This window comes from Centruroides sculpturatus, unplaced genomic scaffold (genome assembly GCF_000671375.1).
Source record: "Centruroides sculpturatus isolate CEXI.00-Female unplaced genomic scaffold, Cexi_2.0 scaffold1930, whole genome shotgun sequence".
NCBI lineage: Eukaryota > Metazoa > Arthropoda > Arachnida > Scorpiones > Buthidae > Centruroides > Centruroides sculpturatus.
In genome coordinates, this window is record NW_019386077.1 from 35,945 (window position 1) to 55,444 (window position 19,500).

The window sequence follows — 19,500 nt, forward strand, 5'->3', positions numbered from 1 at the left end:
TATTTAGATTTTTACAGCTATGGTGAGAAACGTTTAAAATCTACAACAGCCCTGTCGCGTCCTTTCAGATATACTAATGATGCGACAAAAGAGGTATTTGAATTGACCGGTATCGGCACCCTGGGGATTTGGCAGTGCGTGCATGCACGCTCTGCAACCGTCTTCGATTCCATTCATTAGCCACTCATTGGGAGCTACTTGACTAAGTGCATTGTTTTAAGATTTAAAAAGTAAAGAATATTTTATATTTTTATGTACGTTTCTTTGCAAAGCTATATTTAATTATAATTTTCTTTAAAGTATATTCATATAATTGAAGAATATTTTGTATGTACCGGTACATCCACCACATATTTTATTTCACCGAGTAAGTTTTTATTATTTTATTTTTAATTGTAGCCCTTATATCGTGGCTAGCGATTCGGAATGTAATTGTGATATTAAAAATGCATTTAGAGAAGTCTACGGTTTTTACTGGCTTATCGAATAAACGATACGAATGGACCCTAGACCATCACTGACGCGCGATTGACTGATTGTCCCTGGATGTCGGCTTCTTACAGAAACACAGCTTCCCTATCGTCAAATGTCACGGCACGCCCCTGGTAATTTCATTACTAGCTCCTCACAGTGAGTTCTCACATATGAAATTACTAGCTTCTCACCGTGAGTTCTCACATATGCATTCAATAACATTAATTATCGGTTGCACGAGCTTCCATTTAAACTATAGAATACCTATCGGCGAAGTTAATTTAACGTTGTCATTAAACTTCGGAATAAAAAATACCATGGTAAGATCGGCAATGATGTACAGTGCTGACATGTAGGAGGCAGTTATAAGAGCCCAGGAAAAAAAGATGGAGACAGCTGAGATAAGAATGCTGAAATGGATGTGTTATGTGACGAAGAAGGACAGAATAAGGATCGATACATAAGAGCAACTGTCATGTTGGGTCCTATAAGTAAGAATATGCAGGAAAGTAGATTAAGAGGTTTGGACATGTGGACAGAAAAAGTGAGGGCTATGTTGGAAAAAGGATTAGAAATTGGTTTGGACTACGTTGGAAAGATTGAAGCTGAGATGGAAAGACAAGGTGGCAGAGGATTTGGAGGAAAGGGGATGGCAGAAAGAGGACTCTCTGGATATAGAGAAGTGAAGACGGCAAATTAAAGGTGTGAATGCTAACCCATATAAGCAACAACTGCTTTAAATATAGTATTTTTCCTAACTCGTGGAAAATTGCTAAGCTACTGACTATCCCCAAGCCTGAAAATATAGGCCCATTTCATTCTTACCGGTAATGGAGAAAATCTTGGAGAAACTACTAACTGAAAGGCTCAAGTAGCATCTTGAAGCCAATAATAAACTGACCAACAAGCAATTTGGATTTAGAAAACAAAAATCTACAACAGACACAATAAAAATTCTTAAAGACAAGGTATATTCATACCTGGAAAACAATCATTACGTACTGAGCCTGAGTTTAGCAAGATCTTTGACTCGGCTTGATGGCCACTTGTACTCCTCCAATTGCGCAACTTAGCAAGTCCAGCCAATATATACATTTAAAAAATTATTTATCTAACAGAAAGCCGTTCTCCAATCAGGCAATAATTACCATGAGCAGGAAATCACCAGGCACCACGCAAAATCTTGTGGACGATTTTGCTTGTAGCCCGCTCCTATGGAACGTGATATTTGATTTCTTTCTCAAACAGAACTTTGGACAAGACGACACCATCGCATATGCGGATGACGTCTTCATCCTCATAAAGGCTAAAGCTTAGTTCACACTGAGCGGATAGCGAAAGCGAATGTGAAACGCGAAAAGCGATTTTTATTCGCTTAGCGAAATTGACCATACAACCAAAAGGGAAAAGCGATTGCGAATTTTAAGCAGCCAATCATTTGCAAGCGAGTGAAAACGTCATCTCAAAAAACAAAATGGCCGCTTCTGATATTTCGTGGTTAACCACATTTTTTTTTTTTTTTTTTGAGAAAGGAAAATAAGTCAAAAAGAAAACGATGTTGGGTGAGAGAAATATTAAAATCCGTAATTACAACATGTAATCTATTACGTGAGAAAGTTTCTGTAGCCATCTTGAAAACAACAAGAACCACGTGGCAACTAGCGGGAATACGATTGGCGCGAAATTTTTTCGCAAGCGAAAAAGCTCGACAGTTCCGAACTTCGAAGCGATTCGCGAAATGGTAAAATTCGCCGGAAACGACGTCATGTCTGACGTGTAATTCGCTCTGTTTTTCGCTTTCGCTAGCGAATCGCGCTCAGTGTGAACTAAACTTAACTCTCGTGCGGAGTTGGAGCTCAAGGGCAACGAGATTATCAATAACATGGAAACTTGGGGTCTAAGCATAAGCTTCATTCAACTCTAACAAGTCACAAGGTATAATATTCACCAGGCCGGACAAGAAGAGTCCCTACCATTAAAATGGGAAGAAATACAATTAAGATATTAAAGGCGCTCAAATTTCTTGGAGTTATTGTCGACCACAGGCTTCTGTGGACAAATTACATTGAATATATATGTAACAATACTGGGAAAATATTCCAAAATTTAGCCCGCTTCGCTAAAAATAACTGGGGCTTGGATTCAGGCGTCATGGCCACCATATATGACATGGTTTACTTACCAATAATTATTTACGCCAGCAACACGTGGGCAGATGCAGTTAAAAAATCACGCATATCAAGGAAATTGATCTCATCCCATAGGAGGGCGCTGCTGCATATCGCCAAACGCTACCGCACTTGTCCACTTCCAGCCTGCAAATTATTACTAAGAAGCCCCTATTAATATGCTCATAGAAAATCATGATAAATTTGGAATATACTCAGGGGCAGCAACGTCGTCACTAGTAATGAAACACTCTGTGCCAACGACATAGGCAAACCAATAGAATATACGTCTACCATCAATCCTTATCGCCTCCCATCGGTCAGAATTAACTCTAGGGCTCACACGTAAATAAACATCTACACGGACGGATCTAAGCTAGGCTCGGGAGTCGGCTGCTGTTTTGTTGTTTACAACAACCACACCGAAGTCCACAGCAGCAGATATAGACTTCACACATACTGCACTGTTTTTCAAGCAGAGTTACTGGCCATACTCAAGGCATTACAATTGAGTAACAGCAGACTGAGCAATACCCAGTACTCTTTCTATACTGATTGCGCCTCGGTATTACAACCTGGGCCACTACCTCATAGCAACTGATTTCATAAAAGAGATAATCACCTCTCCTAACTCTGTTTCCTTTAAACTGGACAAAAGCTCTTATTGGCACCAAATTAAACGAGAGCGCCGACGAGCTAGCAAAATCTGCAGCACTGGACGACCTTTCTATTGATATTTCCTACGATAAAATTCCCATAAAACATATTAAAAACATGCTTAAACGGGATCTTATTAAAGAGTAACAACTCAAATGGAATGACAATCATAATCATCTGACTTACAAATTTATACCTGCAATAGAAGACTACATCAACAATAACTGGATTAACATAAACAGCTTTTAACTGGACATGATAGGTATCACTCTTAACTTAGCCATTTTAATTTACAATAAACGAACCACTGTTCCTTTTGTAACATCCCGGATAGTAACAAAGATTATATCTTTCACTGCATTCGTTTAGAACTAGAAAGACATCAATTGAAAACTTCAATGGAAGAAAATGGGGATACTTGGCATGAATGCACATAAATACGTACGCAAAAAACAAAACAACTACTTCAGAGATTTGATCATTAAGTACTTCACCTTCAGCACAGTTCCTTTCTTGAGCCAGCACTAGCTCCTCTTCAGTGACTTGCTCACTCATATTGCATGCTTACAGTAAACTGCAATTTTCATGTTCATATTTTATGTTCGTCTCATACTTATTCTGTAATATGAATTGAATACAGAAGAGCGTCGTTTATCCGAAAGTCGGATATCCGAAAGAATTCCAGTCGGCAAAATTTAAATTTGCAGACTGGAATTGGCAAAATTTGGCGCTGCAATCTTTGGCTACTCCAATATTTTTTTGTTGATGTGTGTGTTTTAATAACAACACCAAACGATCGCCTAATTATCGGGCTATAATATGGCTATTTCAAATGATTGGAACTAAGTAATTTGACATTAGAGGTAGGCGTTAGGCGCCATCTCTTAATTAAATTAATAATAATTAAATAAATAAATTTAGAACATTCTGGAATAAAAGAACTGGCCCTGAACGGGGCTTGAACCCGCAATCTCCGTTTGCCGTGCGGTGCGCTTGCCAGTTACGCCACCCGGACCCCGAGCGAGTCTTCGCTTCCAGAAGTATATTAGATTTAGATATAACCTTACTTGGTTAAATACATCGCCGATTTAGATATAACCGTACTTGGTTAATTATTAATTTAATTAAGAGATGGCGCCTAACGCCTACCTCTAATGTCAAATTACTTAGTTCCAATCATTTGAAATAGCCATATTATAGCCCGATAATTAGGCGATCGTTTGGTGTTGTTATTATCTACTCGGGCTGTGAGTTGATGTTTATATATGTGTGTGTTTTAGCTGGCAGCATTGGCACTTTTGTGTGGTGTTTTTCTGAGGACTGTGTGTCATGCGGAATCGAACGTTTTTGATACTAGATTAACTTCTGAAGTATAACTTTTTTGTTTTTATATTTTTCAATATATTTATTTTGTTTGTAAAAAATAAAAAAATAATGTTTAACGATAGAATAGCCACGATTATTATTTTAAAAAGTTTACATTAGGGGATTAACATCGACGAAAATTCAACGCGAAGCAACACGCAACGGACAAAAATTTTAACATGAGATAGGTTAACATATTTTTTCGTACATACAGTCGACCCCTCTATAACGCAGTAGATACGTTCCGTTTTATAAGAATTTCGCGTTGTAGTAATCCTCAAATACATGAGCCAATCACAGCCCGGCACGTGCGAAGTTTACGGACTATGACTGTTCGAAAGGTTTTCTTTCGTAAAATTAATCGATTCTAGACTAATTTCACTCAACATTTCCAAAACAGGTATAATTTTTTCGGAATAATCCGTATAAACTATGCTATAAACAAAAAATTGTAGGATTACTTACCGAGTGTGCACCGTTCGACCACGCCATTGCTTAATTTAAGCTTGTTTTCGTCGGGGAGCAGCGCACCAAACGGCGGCCGCGTTTTCTGATAAGTTATTTTTCTGCGAAAAATTCATTGAACTTTGGAGCCTATATACTATACAGACGAAAGTAAACTCAGTGGCGTACCGTGGGTGTCAGCCGCCCGGGGCTGAGGAAAATTTCGCCCCCTTTATTTAGGTATTTCAATTTAAAAGACCAAAATTCAGTTTTGTCACAGAACAAGCAATGAAAAATTCGGTGGTAGTGCAGCGACCTGTTTAAAATAGTTCTATTGAATATTAGTGGTGTATATGAACGCGAATGAATCGTACAAGCAAAAAATAAAAAAAAAAGGGTCAACAGGTTTCGCAGGAATTCCTCGGATGAAAAAGTTACTACTTCATCCGGCGAGTCGATTCCCGGACTGTCCCGACGATAGCACTATCGTAGGCACAATGCAATTATAGATTAGGATGTTTCAAATTTTTACAAGATATTATTGTTATTTATTGTGAAATTTTGCCGTCCCCACTACGGTACGGCACTGAGTAAGCTCAACTTACCCGCCTAAACTCTCTGTAGCGTGTAAGTAGTTCGGCTGCTCGTCCACTATCGGTCCAGGTTCGACCAATCCTGTCGCGACACGAGTCGGCGATGACGTTTTACCGCATTTTACGAGTCTCTTTAGCGTCTTTATACGAATACGGTCTCAATTTTTTCGCGCGATATACGAATCCGCATTATATGAACCCGCATTATAGGGGGTCTACTGTAATCGGTTATCCGAAAAATAAGTTATCCGAACAACCCCAGTCCCCAATTGATTCGGATAAACGACGCTCTACTGTATTAGTATCTGTCGTGCAACAAAACAAACAAACAATTTATGTTTTATCGGGCATTTTAATGTATGAATTTTATTGTCGCGCCTAAGTTTGTTTACTCTACTCACGAAATACTATATGCACCCTCTTGGCGCAATGCTTTGGAAATGTTTATCAAACACTATGTATATAACCTTCTATTGTATCTTACCATCAGCTATGCTCAGCAATTCTGATATTGTATTGTAAGAGAAAGAGCAAACACAAAAAGAAGATTGAACATCAGAATAACATACTTTCACTCGGTGGACAGCTATCAGCCATTTGCTGAAAAATTCTTACTGCTCTGTCGTCTTACTAAAAGCAACGATAAACAAGATGGAAAAGGAAAAATGAATAGTCAAAGGCGTGGGACGGATTGGAGACTACACGAAACTATACAGCAGTAGATATGGTAAGATACTGTCTACAATACTTTAATATACATACTGTACTTTATAATAAACAAGTAAAACGGCGAAGTCATTCTTGGGTCGATACTATGTTTCAGAGAGTGCGAGCAACTCATGCGCAAATCTCGCACTCGCGCCTGTTTGTAGAAACAGTTTCAGCATTTTGTATTTTATTTTGACTCGATTCTGGGTCCCCTGACTACCTACAAGTCTGGTTTATTTTATGTGCGCATGATTTGATCACCAAATACTATGCCAAATTGCAACTCCTGACATATGAAGGAGTACATACTCCTTCATACCTGTAAAGTGTACAGCCGTTAACAGCAGCGCGATTTTACAGACGAGATATAGTATCGCCAAAAAATAGTTTACGATTACGTTATATAGAGTAAGATTCATTAAACTCGATGACGTAACGTAGATAACAAAGCATTTTAAAATCAAAATCGATTCTTGAAATTTACAATCGCTATATAACGTTGTAATTTAAATTAACACTCCTAAACCTTATAACTCCAGTAATAAACATTTAATAGCAAACTAACGTTTTCGACCGTACATTCGGTCTTCTTCAGGTTTAAAAAACCGGTTAGATTCGAACATGTGAATGCATAGAACAAAAATTCTAAAATTATTTTCAAAAAATAGAACAGTACCACCGTAATTTACAAGAATAAAAAGTTATGCATGTGCATTGCCATGGCGACGACATGTTAAATATGATACATAAGTTCCTATAGTGACATATATAAATACATCAAATGGAAGTGTGGCTTCTAACCGCTAGTGTGGGCATTGCCCGTTCCTTCATAGCAGTATTTCCAAAGCGTGTGACACATTACCGGCATCATTAGAGTTAATGCAATTGGTGCGTAACCTGGCCTTGTAAATTTCAAGTGCCTCAAGGTTTCGTAGGTGTTCTACACGGTGAGAAAGTTTAATCAGTTTGGCCTCATGTAGGTCAGCTCTTATGCCAGGTTCAGTCGCATATGTTGAAAGGGCGGTGGTGTGCCTTTTATTAACGATATCATAATTGTGTTCCTGCACCTGAAGAAGACCGAATGTACGGTCGAAAACGTTAATTTGCTATTAAATGTTTATTACTGGAGTTATAAGGTTTAGGAGTGTTAATTTATATACTTTCCAGTATTCGAGTAAGAAGATTTGAGTAACGTTGTAATATTTGATCATTCTAAAAAATATTCTGCCAATACTAGGATAAACTTTGTTTAAATCTGTGGTTCTTAACCTGTGGTCCGTGGACCACTGGTGGTCCCTGAAAGCACCCGAAGTGGTCTGCAAAGTTATCCCAAAATTATTAAATAAATAACGAAGAGTTGATGACAAGGCGTAGTACGTCAAGGTACCCCAGTCCAGTCCGCTATCGGACTGGGCTGGGGTATGGTGCGTGGTCTGAAAATATGAATTTGGAAGGCACTAGCAATAAATTTACATTTGAAGATAAAATCAGTGCGTTTATCGCTAAAATCGACCTATGGATCCGCAAAGTCGAAAGAGAGAATTTTTCTGCGTTTGATACATTGAGCCCAATTATTGATTGACAGTGTGCTGAGATTAAAGGACAAATACAAAAGAACATTACATTCAATTTCAAAGCTTGAAAAATGAATTCAATCGCTATTTTCCTGACTGCAAGGACAAAGTTATTCGGAAACTGATTTGCAATTCTTTCATAGTCAACATTTCTGAGGTGCCGGATGAAATACAAGAAGAGTTAATTAAAATGCAACATGATAGTAACGGCAAGAATATATTCGATACAGGAATTAATCTTAAAGATTTTTGGAACCAAAAAGCTATTGCTTTCCCTAAAATTCGAGAAATACAGTACCTAACTTTATCTTTAATTACATATTTATGCGAGCAAGGATTCTCAGTGCTTTTGATAATTAAAAATAAACATCGAAATCAGTTGGATGCCAGTGCTGACATGAATTTGCTTTGAGTAGCACGGAACCAAAAATTCAGCAGTTGGTAAACAGTATGCAGTCATAAAAATTGCACTAAAATAATAATTAATGTAACACTTTTCCAAATAATATAATACTCTTGGTTCCAAATAATTTTCTACGTGTTTAATTTATAGAACAACCTTATAAGAACCTATATTACTGCCAAACAGCTCGTGGTCCATGGCAGAACAAAAATTTTGATAAATGGTCCCTCATCACTAAAAGGTTAAGAACCACTGGTTTAAATAGACAGAAATAATAAAGGTTGTGCATCCGAATCAGAGTTGTCAGCCATCGGTTTTCGCTAATTTATGGAATAATTTTTAATTAACCAAAATCGGCAGTCAACTCAGCGGACAGTTTATCCCAAAGATTTTTTTAACATTTTCTGCCCTGTGGCATTAAATTTGATTAATAACTCCCATTAAAAACAATTAAGCGTTAATCGCGAGTCATTAAAGGTTGATTACAATCGCGATAAAAATTTTTTCTCGCGGGTAAAAATTTTTGAAAAAATTTGGAGACCTAAAAACATTCCAAAAATTCAAAAAAAAAAATTCAAAAATGGCCTCAAGGACCGAGTTTTTAAGAGAAATTTTTTCTTTTATATCAAGGTCATAATGTCGCACAATATGGCGACAACGTAGTGAAGGACTTGACCATACATATGGAGGACAGATCACTCCTAAGAGTTTCCTGGAGATTTCTTCCTCGATTAGTTTCGTTGTCCGGTTCGGAGAGAGGAAAGGCTGACACTTTAAATTTTAATCCACCCGTCTATCTCAAAGACATCGTTGGGTATGTATTGTACACAGGTATAATTTAATTGAAAATAATACTAAAATTAACAATATACTTACTTATTAATATCTACTTCCTTTCCGCCTTCGGATTCTTCTATGATATTGTTAATAAATGTTTGGCAACAGTCATCGACTGAATTATCCATCTACAAAGAGTTCGGGAAAAATCCATTACATAAAATTTATTTCATGCTGTTAAATTTTACTCTAATACATATTTTGATATGTGACTATTGTAAAAAAAAAAAAAAAAAAAAAAAAAAAAGGAAAAGTCATTCTCACTAGTCTCAGTTTTCCAGAAGTGAAACTGGGTGACATCATACTTCTCAATTGTTTCCATCTTTCTCCAGTTTGCATGAATACTCCCCTATCCAAAATTCGATTTCCGAAACGAAAATTCTGAATTTTTGGTTATTTTATTGATTATTTTATCACATAATGTTTATTAAAACAAATATTTATTAGTGGTTTTATTTTTTTAATATTTACTCTCTGGGCCGAAAAATAATGAAAATCCTTCACAAAAACAGCCTTTATCAATTCTGGATCCGCTATCAATAATGTAGGATACGGTCCTTCGTAAATACTAATAAAATAAAAAAGTATAAACTTAATTTATATAATAAATAGAATACCATTCACATAAATAATGCCAATATTTATATTAACTTACAATAACTCAAGATATTCGGTATCTGTATTTCACAACAAATGATATTAATTTATTTAATACCATTTAATTTGGTTTAAAAATCTTTAATGTTAGTATAAATAAATAATTTTGATATTTAATTTTTTTAGATGAAGTTATTACACATCGAATTTTATGTAGCAGAGATTAAGCAGCAATTCTCATAAAACAAATCTTTCTCAATTCAGAATTTCGAACCAATTTTAAATAAGCTTCGTAAAGTTTAAAAACGGAACATTTGTATTATGATAAAATAGACGTTTAAAAATTTATATAAGTTTTTAAGTAGACAATACTAATAGATTAATTTTTATTACCTTATCTATAAATAATAATCATAATACCATTTATCTTATCGATAATAATTTGGTTTGTTTTATGATGCAACACATACTCTTGCTTATACCTATTTATACAAATTTAAAATTGGTTATTGTAAGCGTTTTGAATTAATTTTAAAAAAATATTTCTTCTGCCAATCAATAACAATTTGAGGGAAATAATTGAAGTATATTTGTGGTAGCTTTAATTAGAAAACATATTCTAAAAGTAATTTTTTACCGTATTTATTGTATTAAACATGGCGTCATCGTATAGTATACAGTTTTGCTATTGTATCTTCCCAGGGTTATTCACATATTATCCAAGTAAAATTTCTATAATTTTTGAATCCATTCCTTTCATTTTTCTACCATCAAATTATGTAAGACCTTGCTTATTTATTTATTTTTTTATTAGAATAAGGAAATTAATTACATATTTGATTAAATAAATATTATAATTCCAATTTTGTAAAATAAATCAATATTTACGATTTTGATAACACAGTAAGATAATAAAGCTAAGGTACTATTACTTAGATATGTGAGATTTATTGGCAAATATAAATTATGACGTTTTTAATTAAAAATAAAAATTTTGAACAAACTTCTAATAAAAATATTTAAACCTCAGATGTATTTTATGTAAGATTAATTCGATTCTTCCCTTTTACTTAATGACCCAATGATAGACTTTAATCTCTTCCTCCTGAACTATCTTATCTAACACTTTAACGTCACATTCAAGTTACAATTATATAACAATGCATATCTTGTTTCTTTTGTTTGTATCATTTGCGTCATTCCATATAAATTTTTTAATTTTTTTAAAGTATTAAACAATTTATTCTTATAACAGATCGATAAAGATTATTACATTCTAATGTAAAAAGTTACTTGATACTAAGAAAGTATTAATTATAAAAATTAATTGTTTAAATAGTTTAATGTGATTTTATGTAATATTTTTAAATCACTTACATCTCAGTTTTTCATAAAGATAAAAAAATTACTTTGCTAAAAATTAACTGTAAATAAACAATTTTATTACCCAAATATTTTTCCATATTTGTTATACCATTCCTGTTCTTGTTTGCCTTGATGCTGGAAGAAATTTTTATAATGATTGATAAGGAATTTTCAGTTGATACATACGAGTTTAGTAACTAGAAATATTTTTACATTGTAGAATAATACAAACAACTTACACATTTTATATTCCAACCAATTGATCCAACCAAAAATCTTGGAGGCACTTCAGGAATTCCTCGATTTTTCCAATAACCATAGTTCCTTGTCATATACCTATAAAAGCAATTTTTATTATTACAATCGTAGTATCAATGTAACAAAATATTAGTTTTGGTGTATTAGCGATGCAATTATATCATGTGTAAAAGAATGTTGTTGGTAAACTCTTAAAATCATTTTATAGTTTATTATAGTGTAACATACTTAAAAAGTTAAAAATTATTAGCTTAAATATTGTGAATAGAATATGCACAGCGTAAATGTTAAATGGTTTCTTTAAAAAATAAAATAAAACATTATTTTTAACAATTTATGTTTAGTAGTTAATATAAATCTGAATTATATACATATGTAAGTAAGTAAATAAAGTCAAGATCACAATGATGTACTTACAGATAAAAAGCCAAGAAAAGACCCAAAGGAAACAAAATGTATGCAGGAATACCAAAGAAATCCATCATTCCGTGCAGAATATCCAAGTAATGGTGATGTAATTTGTAATTTCAAACAATTATATCAGTGCATAATAATCAAATCTATTGATTCGATAGAATACAAAAGATATTACTGTATATCTGCATTATCGAAATCAGTAAGCTATTGCTCAATATCCTGTTTTTGTGTTTGAAATATTACTGTTACATTTATATTTAAATGAATGAGAAACAAACGTTCATATATAAATTCGTTCATGTCACAAAGTACTAAAAACTTTAAGGACAAAGTTATTATTGAATGAATGATTGTTTTCCATACAGAGTAATGCTATTTAAATGTTGATATCAGTATCATGGATCAATGCTATTGAACAGTAAGATCTCCAGTAACAAAGGTTATAAAAGTTTATATAATCTTAAAAAATAATAATAAAATTGAAGTCTGTAAATATCACCATTTACAGTATTCAGTTTTAATGTTCTGGAATACAAACATCTGACGACCGACCTTTCTCTGTAGGCTACTTGGCGATGAAAATTACAACTTCTTCTAAAAACACAAAAAACTATCCAACTTAAAACATAAGTTTAAAACATCGGAACTGGCGATGCTTCAGACGTGAAACAATTTGAATTATAGAATTAATTCTACAACTGAAATTGCTTCACCAGTTTGCTGCTGAAAATCTACACAAGCGTCTAGCCCTTGAGCAAGCATTAGTTCTGAATTATGTCACTACGGCGAACAGCGCCAATGCGGGACTCAATTTGCGGCATTAGTTAGAAATTATGAACATCTTGCTTAAAAATGAATTGTTCCCCAAAAATTTAATACTATAAGAGTACGAGATGGAATTATAAATAAAATAAAACGAAGGGGGATTTAAAATTTGATATTCTTGCACTGAGAGAAGCGCTATTACTATTAGTAATTGAACGTTCTGTAATATGTCTAAGTACTGTATATAACCTAAAAAATTATTGTTTGCATTAATTATAAATTCATTACTTACATGACATACGCATCCATAATATTATATGGATAACATTATCCCGTATTTTGGAAAGAATACTTAGGATAGTTAGAGGAAAGATAGGATTGAAGACTAAAACTTCCTCTCACTCACAGCCAATTATAGGTAGATTGTTATTACGTTTGCTAGGGGAAACTTACTGGACACTTTTCTTAATTAGTAGAACTTTAAAATTCAGTACATATCTGAAATAAGAACACAATCTCTAAAATTGCTGGTTACTTTAAGTATTTTAGAACTACTTTAAGAGTTGAGGAAAGTAATACTGTAAATGGTGATTCCTTTGTTAAAAGACTTTATCTTCAATTTTATTTTAAAAAATTATGTAATATCAAACTTTTATAATCTTTGTTACTACAGATACAGTATTGCTGTTCAGTAGCATTGATCCACGATTCTGATATCGACATTTAAATAGTATTACTCTATATGAAAAACAACCATTCATTCAATAATAACTTTGTCTTTAAAGATTTCAGTATTTCGTGAAATGAGCGTATTGGATGCAAATGTCTGTTTCTCATTCATTTATATATAAACGTAACAGTAATATTTCAAACACAGAAACAAAATATTGTACATTAGATTACTGATTAAGATAATGCAGATATAATATCTTTTCTATTCTATTGAATTAATAGATTTGATTGTTTTGCAGTGATATACTGCAATTGTTTGAAATCACAAACTTCACCACCATTACTTGAATATTCAGCTCAAAATCTGAGATAGAGCTTTCATGAAAAATTCTTCGAGGGTTGCTCGCCCGGATTCGATCACAACTCCTCCAGAGAGGTGGGCCAAGACCTTTACTGCCATGACCATCACCCTTTAATCATTATTGCACGGGGACTCAAAAATTCAAAATTTAAATTTAAAAATCGAAAATAAAACCAAAAATTAATCATTAAAATTTCTATCTACTTCAATTAACGCGTAACAAAGAATCTCAACAATTGACCTTTGATTGTTTAGCTCTTTTATTGTTTTCCGAAGAGTGCGCTTGTTGATAAATTGGAAAATGGTTTATGATTCTGTGAGCTATCATCGTTCGTCTCAACATTTGGAATAAGAGATTTTTCACATTTTATTGTTATTTATGCAAGTAAGAAATCCATTCGAAAAATTAATGGCTTTAAAATGAAATTGCTCGGTGCAAATGATAATTAATTTAATTTGATTTAAAGATTTCGACACTTCGATATTTCTGAATGTAGTTTTTAAGCAAACATTTTTGTGTTTTGCTGTATTCATAATCACTTTGGTGTTCACAAGAAAAGGTTAAATTTGCTTGCGAGTTCAACTGCTTAGAGTTTAAGGTCTTGTGCTAAGTAAATACATCTCAGGACTTTTTACATTTACTGTTACTTGGAAAAGTAAACAGAATACGTTTTTAACTCTATAAACCCACTTTAACAGATTTATTTGTCAACTGTAGCCTTTTCGGTTCACTACACATAATAGATGAATTTATTTATCTATTGTCATAAATTAATTAATAAATTAGTAGTTAATAGATATGATATAAAACTTAATAACTTAAATCTTAATTTATAATAATATGATTTATACTTATTGAAGATTTAAGCTTAATTTATAAAACCTGTTTCCCTCACTCAAATTAACGTAATTTCACGAGATCCTTAAGCGATGCTTTGTTTAGCTTACAGTTTGATAGGAAATTTTGGTAAATTAAATGAAAAGTTTCTTTAGAGTGTAATAATTTATACATTTTTTTAGTGTAATTTAGAGTATAAAAATTTATATAAAATTTATATAAGCATTCATTGGCAAATTTTTGTACATTCGATTTTAAGATTAAAAGAAAGGTTTCGGAATTTAACATTATTGTGTTAAGTGAATTTTCTCTTTCCATTTTCAGGGCGAGATTGGGATTCGTGGATCCGCACAATTCGGATCATTTTAAATATCGCGGCAAGAAAAAAGGCCTCTTGGAGCAGGATGATCCCGCACAAAGTGGATTTGGAAAATCCATCTTGCAAAATCATATTAATCCTGCTTATGAACAGGCTTTGAAGATGATTCGGCCATTTTATGAGATTTCGTGCGATCGCTTTAACAGGTAACTTATATTACTGTTTATATGTAATACAGTTATATCGTGTTAATATGTGCTTCTTGTCCTTAATTACTTATATTATACTTTTGTCCACTTTGGACATTCCTATAATGAGTAAAAAGAAACGCATAATTTCCAATTAAAATATATTTACTGTAACGTAATCTTATATGCTACTACAATCGAGCATTTCGCGAGGGCCAACGTTTCTTCTCAGCAGACGTTACGTTTTTATGTTTATATTTTAGATGTTTATATTTTAATATAACCATACAGCTGCAGAGTGAGGTGATGTGAGCTGGATAATTACTCCGTGGGATGATGGGTAGGTAACTCGTTTAACGAATTAGTGATGATTCGTTTAACGAATTAGTGAATGAAATTGCGTTGTAATAAACAAAAAATTATTTAGAAAAACTTTTGCTGGGAAAATTTAAAAAATGGCATTTTAAAGGTCTATTCCGAAAATGCTGAACGAAACATATGGGTATATTAAACTATGAACATAAAAAAGTAACGTCTGCTGAGGAGGAATGTTGACCCAAAATGCTCGATTGTAGTGGCATATAAAATCTGATATGTACAGTACAGTACGCACAGTAAATATATTTTAATTCGAAATTGTGTTTTTCTTCCCTCATTATAACAAATCCTAGTACACAAGAACGTCCAAGGTGGACAAAACTATAATACAGTTATATTATAATATGGTACGAAATGAGCTGCTAAACGACGGGGGATGTACTCTGAGATTATAGTACATTTCTATTAAAGTAAAATAAAGTAAAGTATGGTCATATGGACCATTCCTTGCTATACCGTAAGTGATTTCAGATACATTTGAAATCACTTACTTAAATTTATATAGTACAGTATATTCAAATGTATCTGAAATCACTTATGTAAATTTATATAGTATATTCTACCATTTGTTTAAACTATATGTACAGGATGAACACACGTCTCCATTTTCTCTTGTTTTTAGGCCTCAAAACTATAAATAGAATCTCTTAATATCATTTATATTTCAACGTGACAAATTTATAGTCATTACTATATATTTACTATATANTCGGATCTGTTATATATAATAAAGTAAAAGTATGGCGATCGATCAAAAAATGATTCCCAGGACTTTTACATATCGTAAATTTTACAAGACTCGGGGGATCTTAAAACGTCAAGAAATGCAACAAAAATCGGGGCTTTTTCTGTAAGTATAGATGGATATGTGTGTGTGTGTGTTTGGGAATACGATTTTGTTTATCTTCTTTGAAGCTTAATAACTCCTGTGCTATTAGTTGAAAATTTCAGAAATTTTTAGGGAGGTTTGTGTATTACAAAGATCGATGCAATTAAACATTGATGGTTATAGGTCGAGGGGTGGCGAGATAAAAAGAGTCATGTGTCTTACCTGAAGTAGGGTCGGACCTAACGACGATTTTACTCTTTGTTAGGATTTACAAATCTTTTATAAAACCCATCCCTACCCTCAAAATTAGGCTTTTTTTATTATTTTATAATAGTTAAAAATATAAAATCTTTTTAAAATAAAATATCATAGCGGGTGGAACGACAGAATGTTACCGGGAGAGTTAAGCAACTCGTTACTGGATTTTTAACATTAAGTTTTGTCATTTTTAAGAATGAGTTTTGAAGAATGAGAACGAAATATGTGTAAAACACATTTTTCTCTCATTATTCAAAACTCTCCTTGTTTAGGCAATGAATATATGGTCACTCCATATATAACACAACGAAGATAATTATTTATATATCTATCTATACCTATCTACACGTAGAAAAGGTACAGGTGGCTAGGCATTCTTCGGCTCCATTGAAAACTATGGACCTCTGTCGTGATGTAATTGAGTACATCGTTAAGCGACACATACATCCTCTATATATGATATACAGTACTCAAAGTTCGATAGAGCGCCATTGTTTACCTCAGAAATCGGCATTATACCGAAAAATCTCAATGATAAAAATTACATACAGTAACGAGTTCTGTACATAACTGTGAATTTGTACACAAAATAGTAATAACTTTAATAACGTAGATCTCTAAGGGATCGGAAGGCATCGGAACTTTAATCGTGAATCAGAAAGCATTCCCCTAGGCGGATCGCCCAAGTGTTGCGTTGCCATAACAGACATCTCAGCGATAATTTGTTTATTTTATAGAAAATTTTGGGAAATATTAAATAAAATGTTTCCCAAGTAATGTATTATAATTTCTCTATAAGTTTTACTGCATTGTAAATTTCTAATTGTAAATATATACTGTATTGTAAATTCTTTCTTCCTACATTTAGTGAGCGATTAGTTGAAGATAAGGAGGACAATGAATTGAATAATGATATTATGTGTTTTCCAACAAACATCGAAAAAAATAAAGGCTTCAAGAAGCACGAAGATTGCACAGAAAATAAGAACACCATTGGGTATACTATCGGTTGGGCTATTAAAAATAAAAAGGCATTGAAAAAAGCGGGGTCTTTCTTCAAGGCAGTATGGAAACCAGTGAAGAGGTAAGTTTCTGTATATGTCAGTACAAAGTTCGATTTATCTCGATCATTCGTTCGCCTTTACAATTCTCACTGAATCCAGTGTGATGCTAAACCGAAGTACCTCAAACAGCAACAATTATACACAGTATTAAGATGTACGCAGAGATTTGAGCTTGAAAACTTTGTAATTTTTATGAGAATGGCATAACTTTCCTATATTTTTGGCGCTACATCGAGATTTACCAAACTAGTTTCGCTTCTAATCCAATGAAAAGATAAGCTACAAATAAAAATAATAATAACGAGCAATTATTTATTGTTACATCGTCACAATGTCGGGCTGCAATATTTAATAGTGGAAATTTATAGTACAATTTTTTTTCAAATTGCAGCCCAATAATTATGAAGCTTTTAAAATAGTAAAATTGAATTTAAAATATCGCTGAAAGAATATCATTCAGAATGAATAAATACAGTATAACATTTTTGATTCTCAATTTGATATAATGTAATATTTCCAGTTAATCAATACAAATACAGCCAAATCTCGATATTGCGCTCTCAATATGTTTTGATAAAATTCCAATTCAGATAAAAGTTATCAATAAATAATTATATTTGTTTTTTCACATTCAGATCAGCTCAGAAAGTATGGAGAAACATGAAAAATGGAGAAACTGAGTACGTTCAGTTTGAATAAGTATCTCTTCCTCCATCCTTGCATCAAGTTTCCATCTGCTTGATTTGGTCCGAGTTTATCTCGGGTAAGTGTTTAATCACAATATTTTTGTATTTTACACTTAACACTAGAAGATTTTCTACTCTAAGAAAGTAAAATATCCCCGATATACCACAAATACGAAATGACCAGGTAATAGAAGAACAGGAAACGTATTAACGTGGAGATACATCGTATTTTTTATAAGATTGAGATTTTACATATAGAGAGACTAGGGTAGGCTTTTAGAGGGCATTAGGATTATATATATATATATATACTTGGACAAATATATATATATATTTGTCCAACTATCGACAAGAATATATTCTGGGAGTGTACTAGTCTCGAAAAACAGGGAAAGCAACATAGTAAATAGAATAAAAGATTAAAATATTTATGAGAATATGTGTACACGAAGATTCTAAAGATTATATATGTGTAGACAAAGATTCCAAATTAATAATAACGTATTTGAACATAATAAATGATATTACAGTAGCAAATTAATAATTATGCACTGAATAATTTTCGTTTGATTTGTAAATAATGGTTTTTAGGAAAGAAAATTAACGTACTGATTTAAAAATTATTAAATAATTTGAATATTTTAGATAAATTTATTGATTATTATCATTTTTATTTTCATAGATTTAAGAAGAAAGTTTTATTTTAAAATATCGAAAAAATTTCAAGAAAAATCTCTATAAATACAAAAAAAAGCATTGAAAAATTTTAATTTTGTTATTGCATTGCTATAATTTGCATTGCTTTTATTTTATGTTTCTTCGTTGTTTTTTCTTTTTTATTTTAAAATATACAGAAAAAAAAATAGAAGAAAAATCTCTATAAATACAAAAAGTAGCATTGAAAAAATTTTACTTTTGTTATTGCATTTCTTTTATTTTATGCTTCTTCGTTGTTTTTTCTTCTTTATTTTAAAATATATAAAACAATAGAAGAAAAATCTCTATAAATACAAAAAGAAGCATTGAAAAAATTTTACTTTTGTTATTGCATTTCTTTTATTTTATGTTTCTTCGTTGTTTTTTCTTCTTTATTTTAAAATATACAAAAAAATAGAAGAAAAATCTCTATAAATACAAAAAGAAGCATTGAAAACATTTTACTTTTGTTATTGCATTTCTTTTATTTTATGTTTCTTCGTTGNTTTATTTATTTTAATTTCATTGTATCTATTTTCATTTTCACTGTTTTTGTTTTATATTTTATCGTTATTCATATATTTTT

At 32.4% G+C, this 19,500-nt stretch overlaps 2 protein-coding genes across 2 annotated transcripts in view; one reads left to right on the top strand and one right to left on the bottom strand.

Annotated features, from left to right (window-relative positions):
* LOC111613449 (cytochrome P450 3A41-like) overlaps window positions 1-12,016 on the bottom strand; it is a 23,246-nt gene extending 11,230 nt beyond the window's left edge. The window contains exons 1-8 of the mRNA XM_023354807.1: window positions 11,861-12,016; window positions 11,425-11,521; window positions 11,268-11,320; window positions 9,695-9,791; window positions 9,488-9,604; window positions 9,263-9,351; window positions 3,486-3,495; window positions 3,265-3,382 (exon numbers count right to left, since the gene is read on the bottom strand). Coding sequence (XP_023210575.1) covers window positions 3,265-3,382; window positions 3,486-3,495; window positions 9,263-9,351; window positions 9,488-9,604; window positions 9,695-9,791; window positions 11,268-11,320; window positions 11,425-11,521; window positions 11,861-11,928 — 649 coding nt within the window. The 5' untranslated portion in view covers window positions 11,929-12,016. The remainder of the gene's footprint in view (window positions 1-3,264; window positions 3,383-3,485; window positions 3,496-9,262; window positions 9,352-9,487; window positions 9,605-9,694; window positions 9,792-11,267; window positions 11,321-11,424; window positions 11,522-11,860) is intronic.
* Window positions 12,017-14,740: 2,724 nt separating this feature from the next.
* Window positions 14,741-18,281, top strand: LOC111613445. The gene is made up of 3 exons (XM_023354804.1): window positions 14,741-15,021; window positions 17,337-17,552; window positions 18,168-18,281. The coding sequence occupies exons 1-3, from the start codon at window positions 14,978-14,980 to the stop codon at window positions 18,229-18,231; spliced, it is 324 nt and encodes a 107-aa protein (XP_023210572.1). The 5' UTR covers window positions 14,741-14,977; the 3' UTR covers window positions 18,232-18,281.
* The last annotated feature ends 1,219 nt before the right edge of the window (window positions 18,282-19,500 follow it).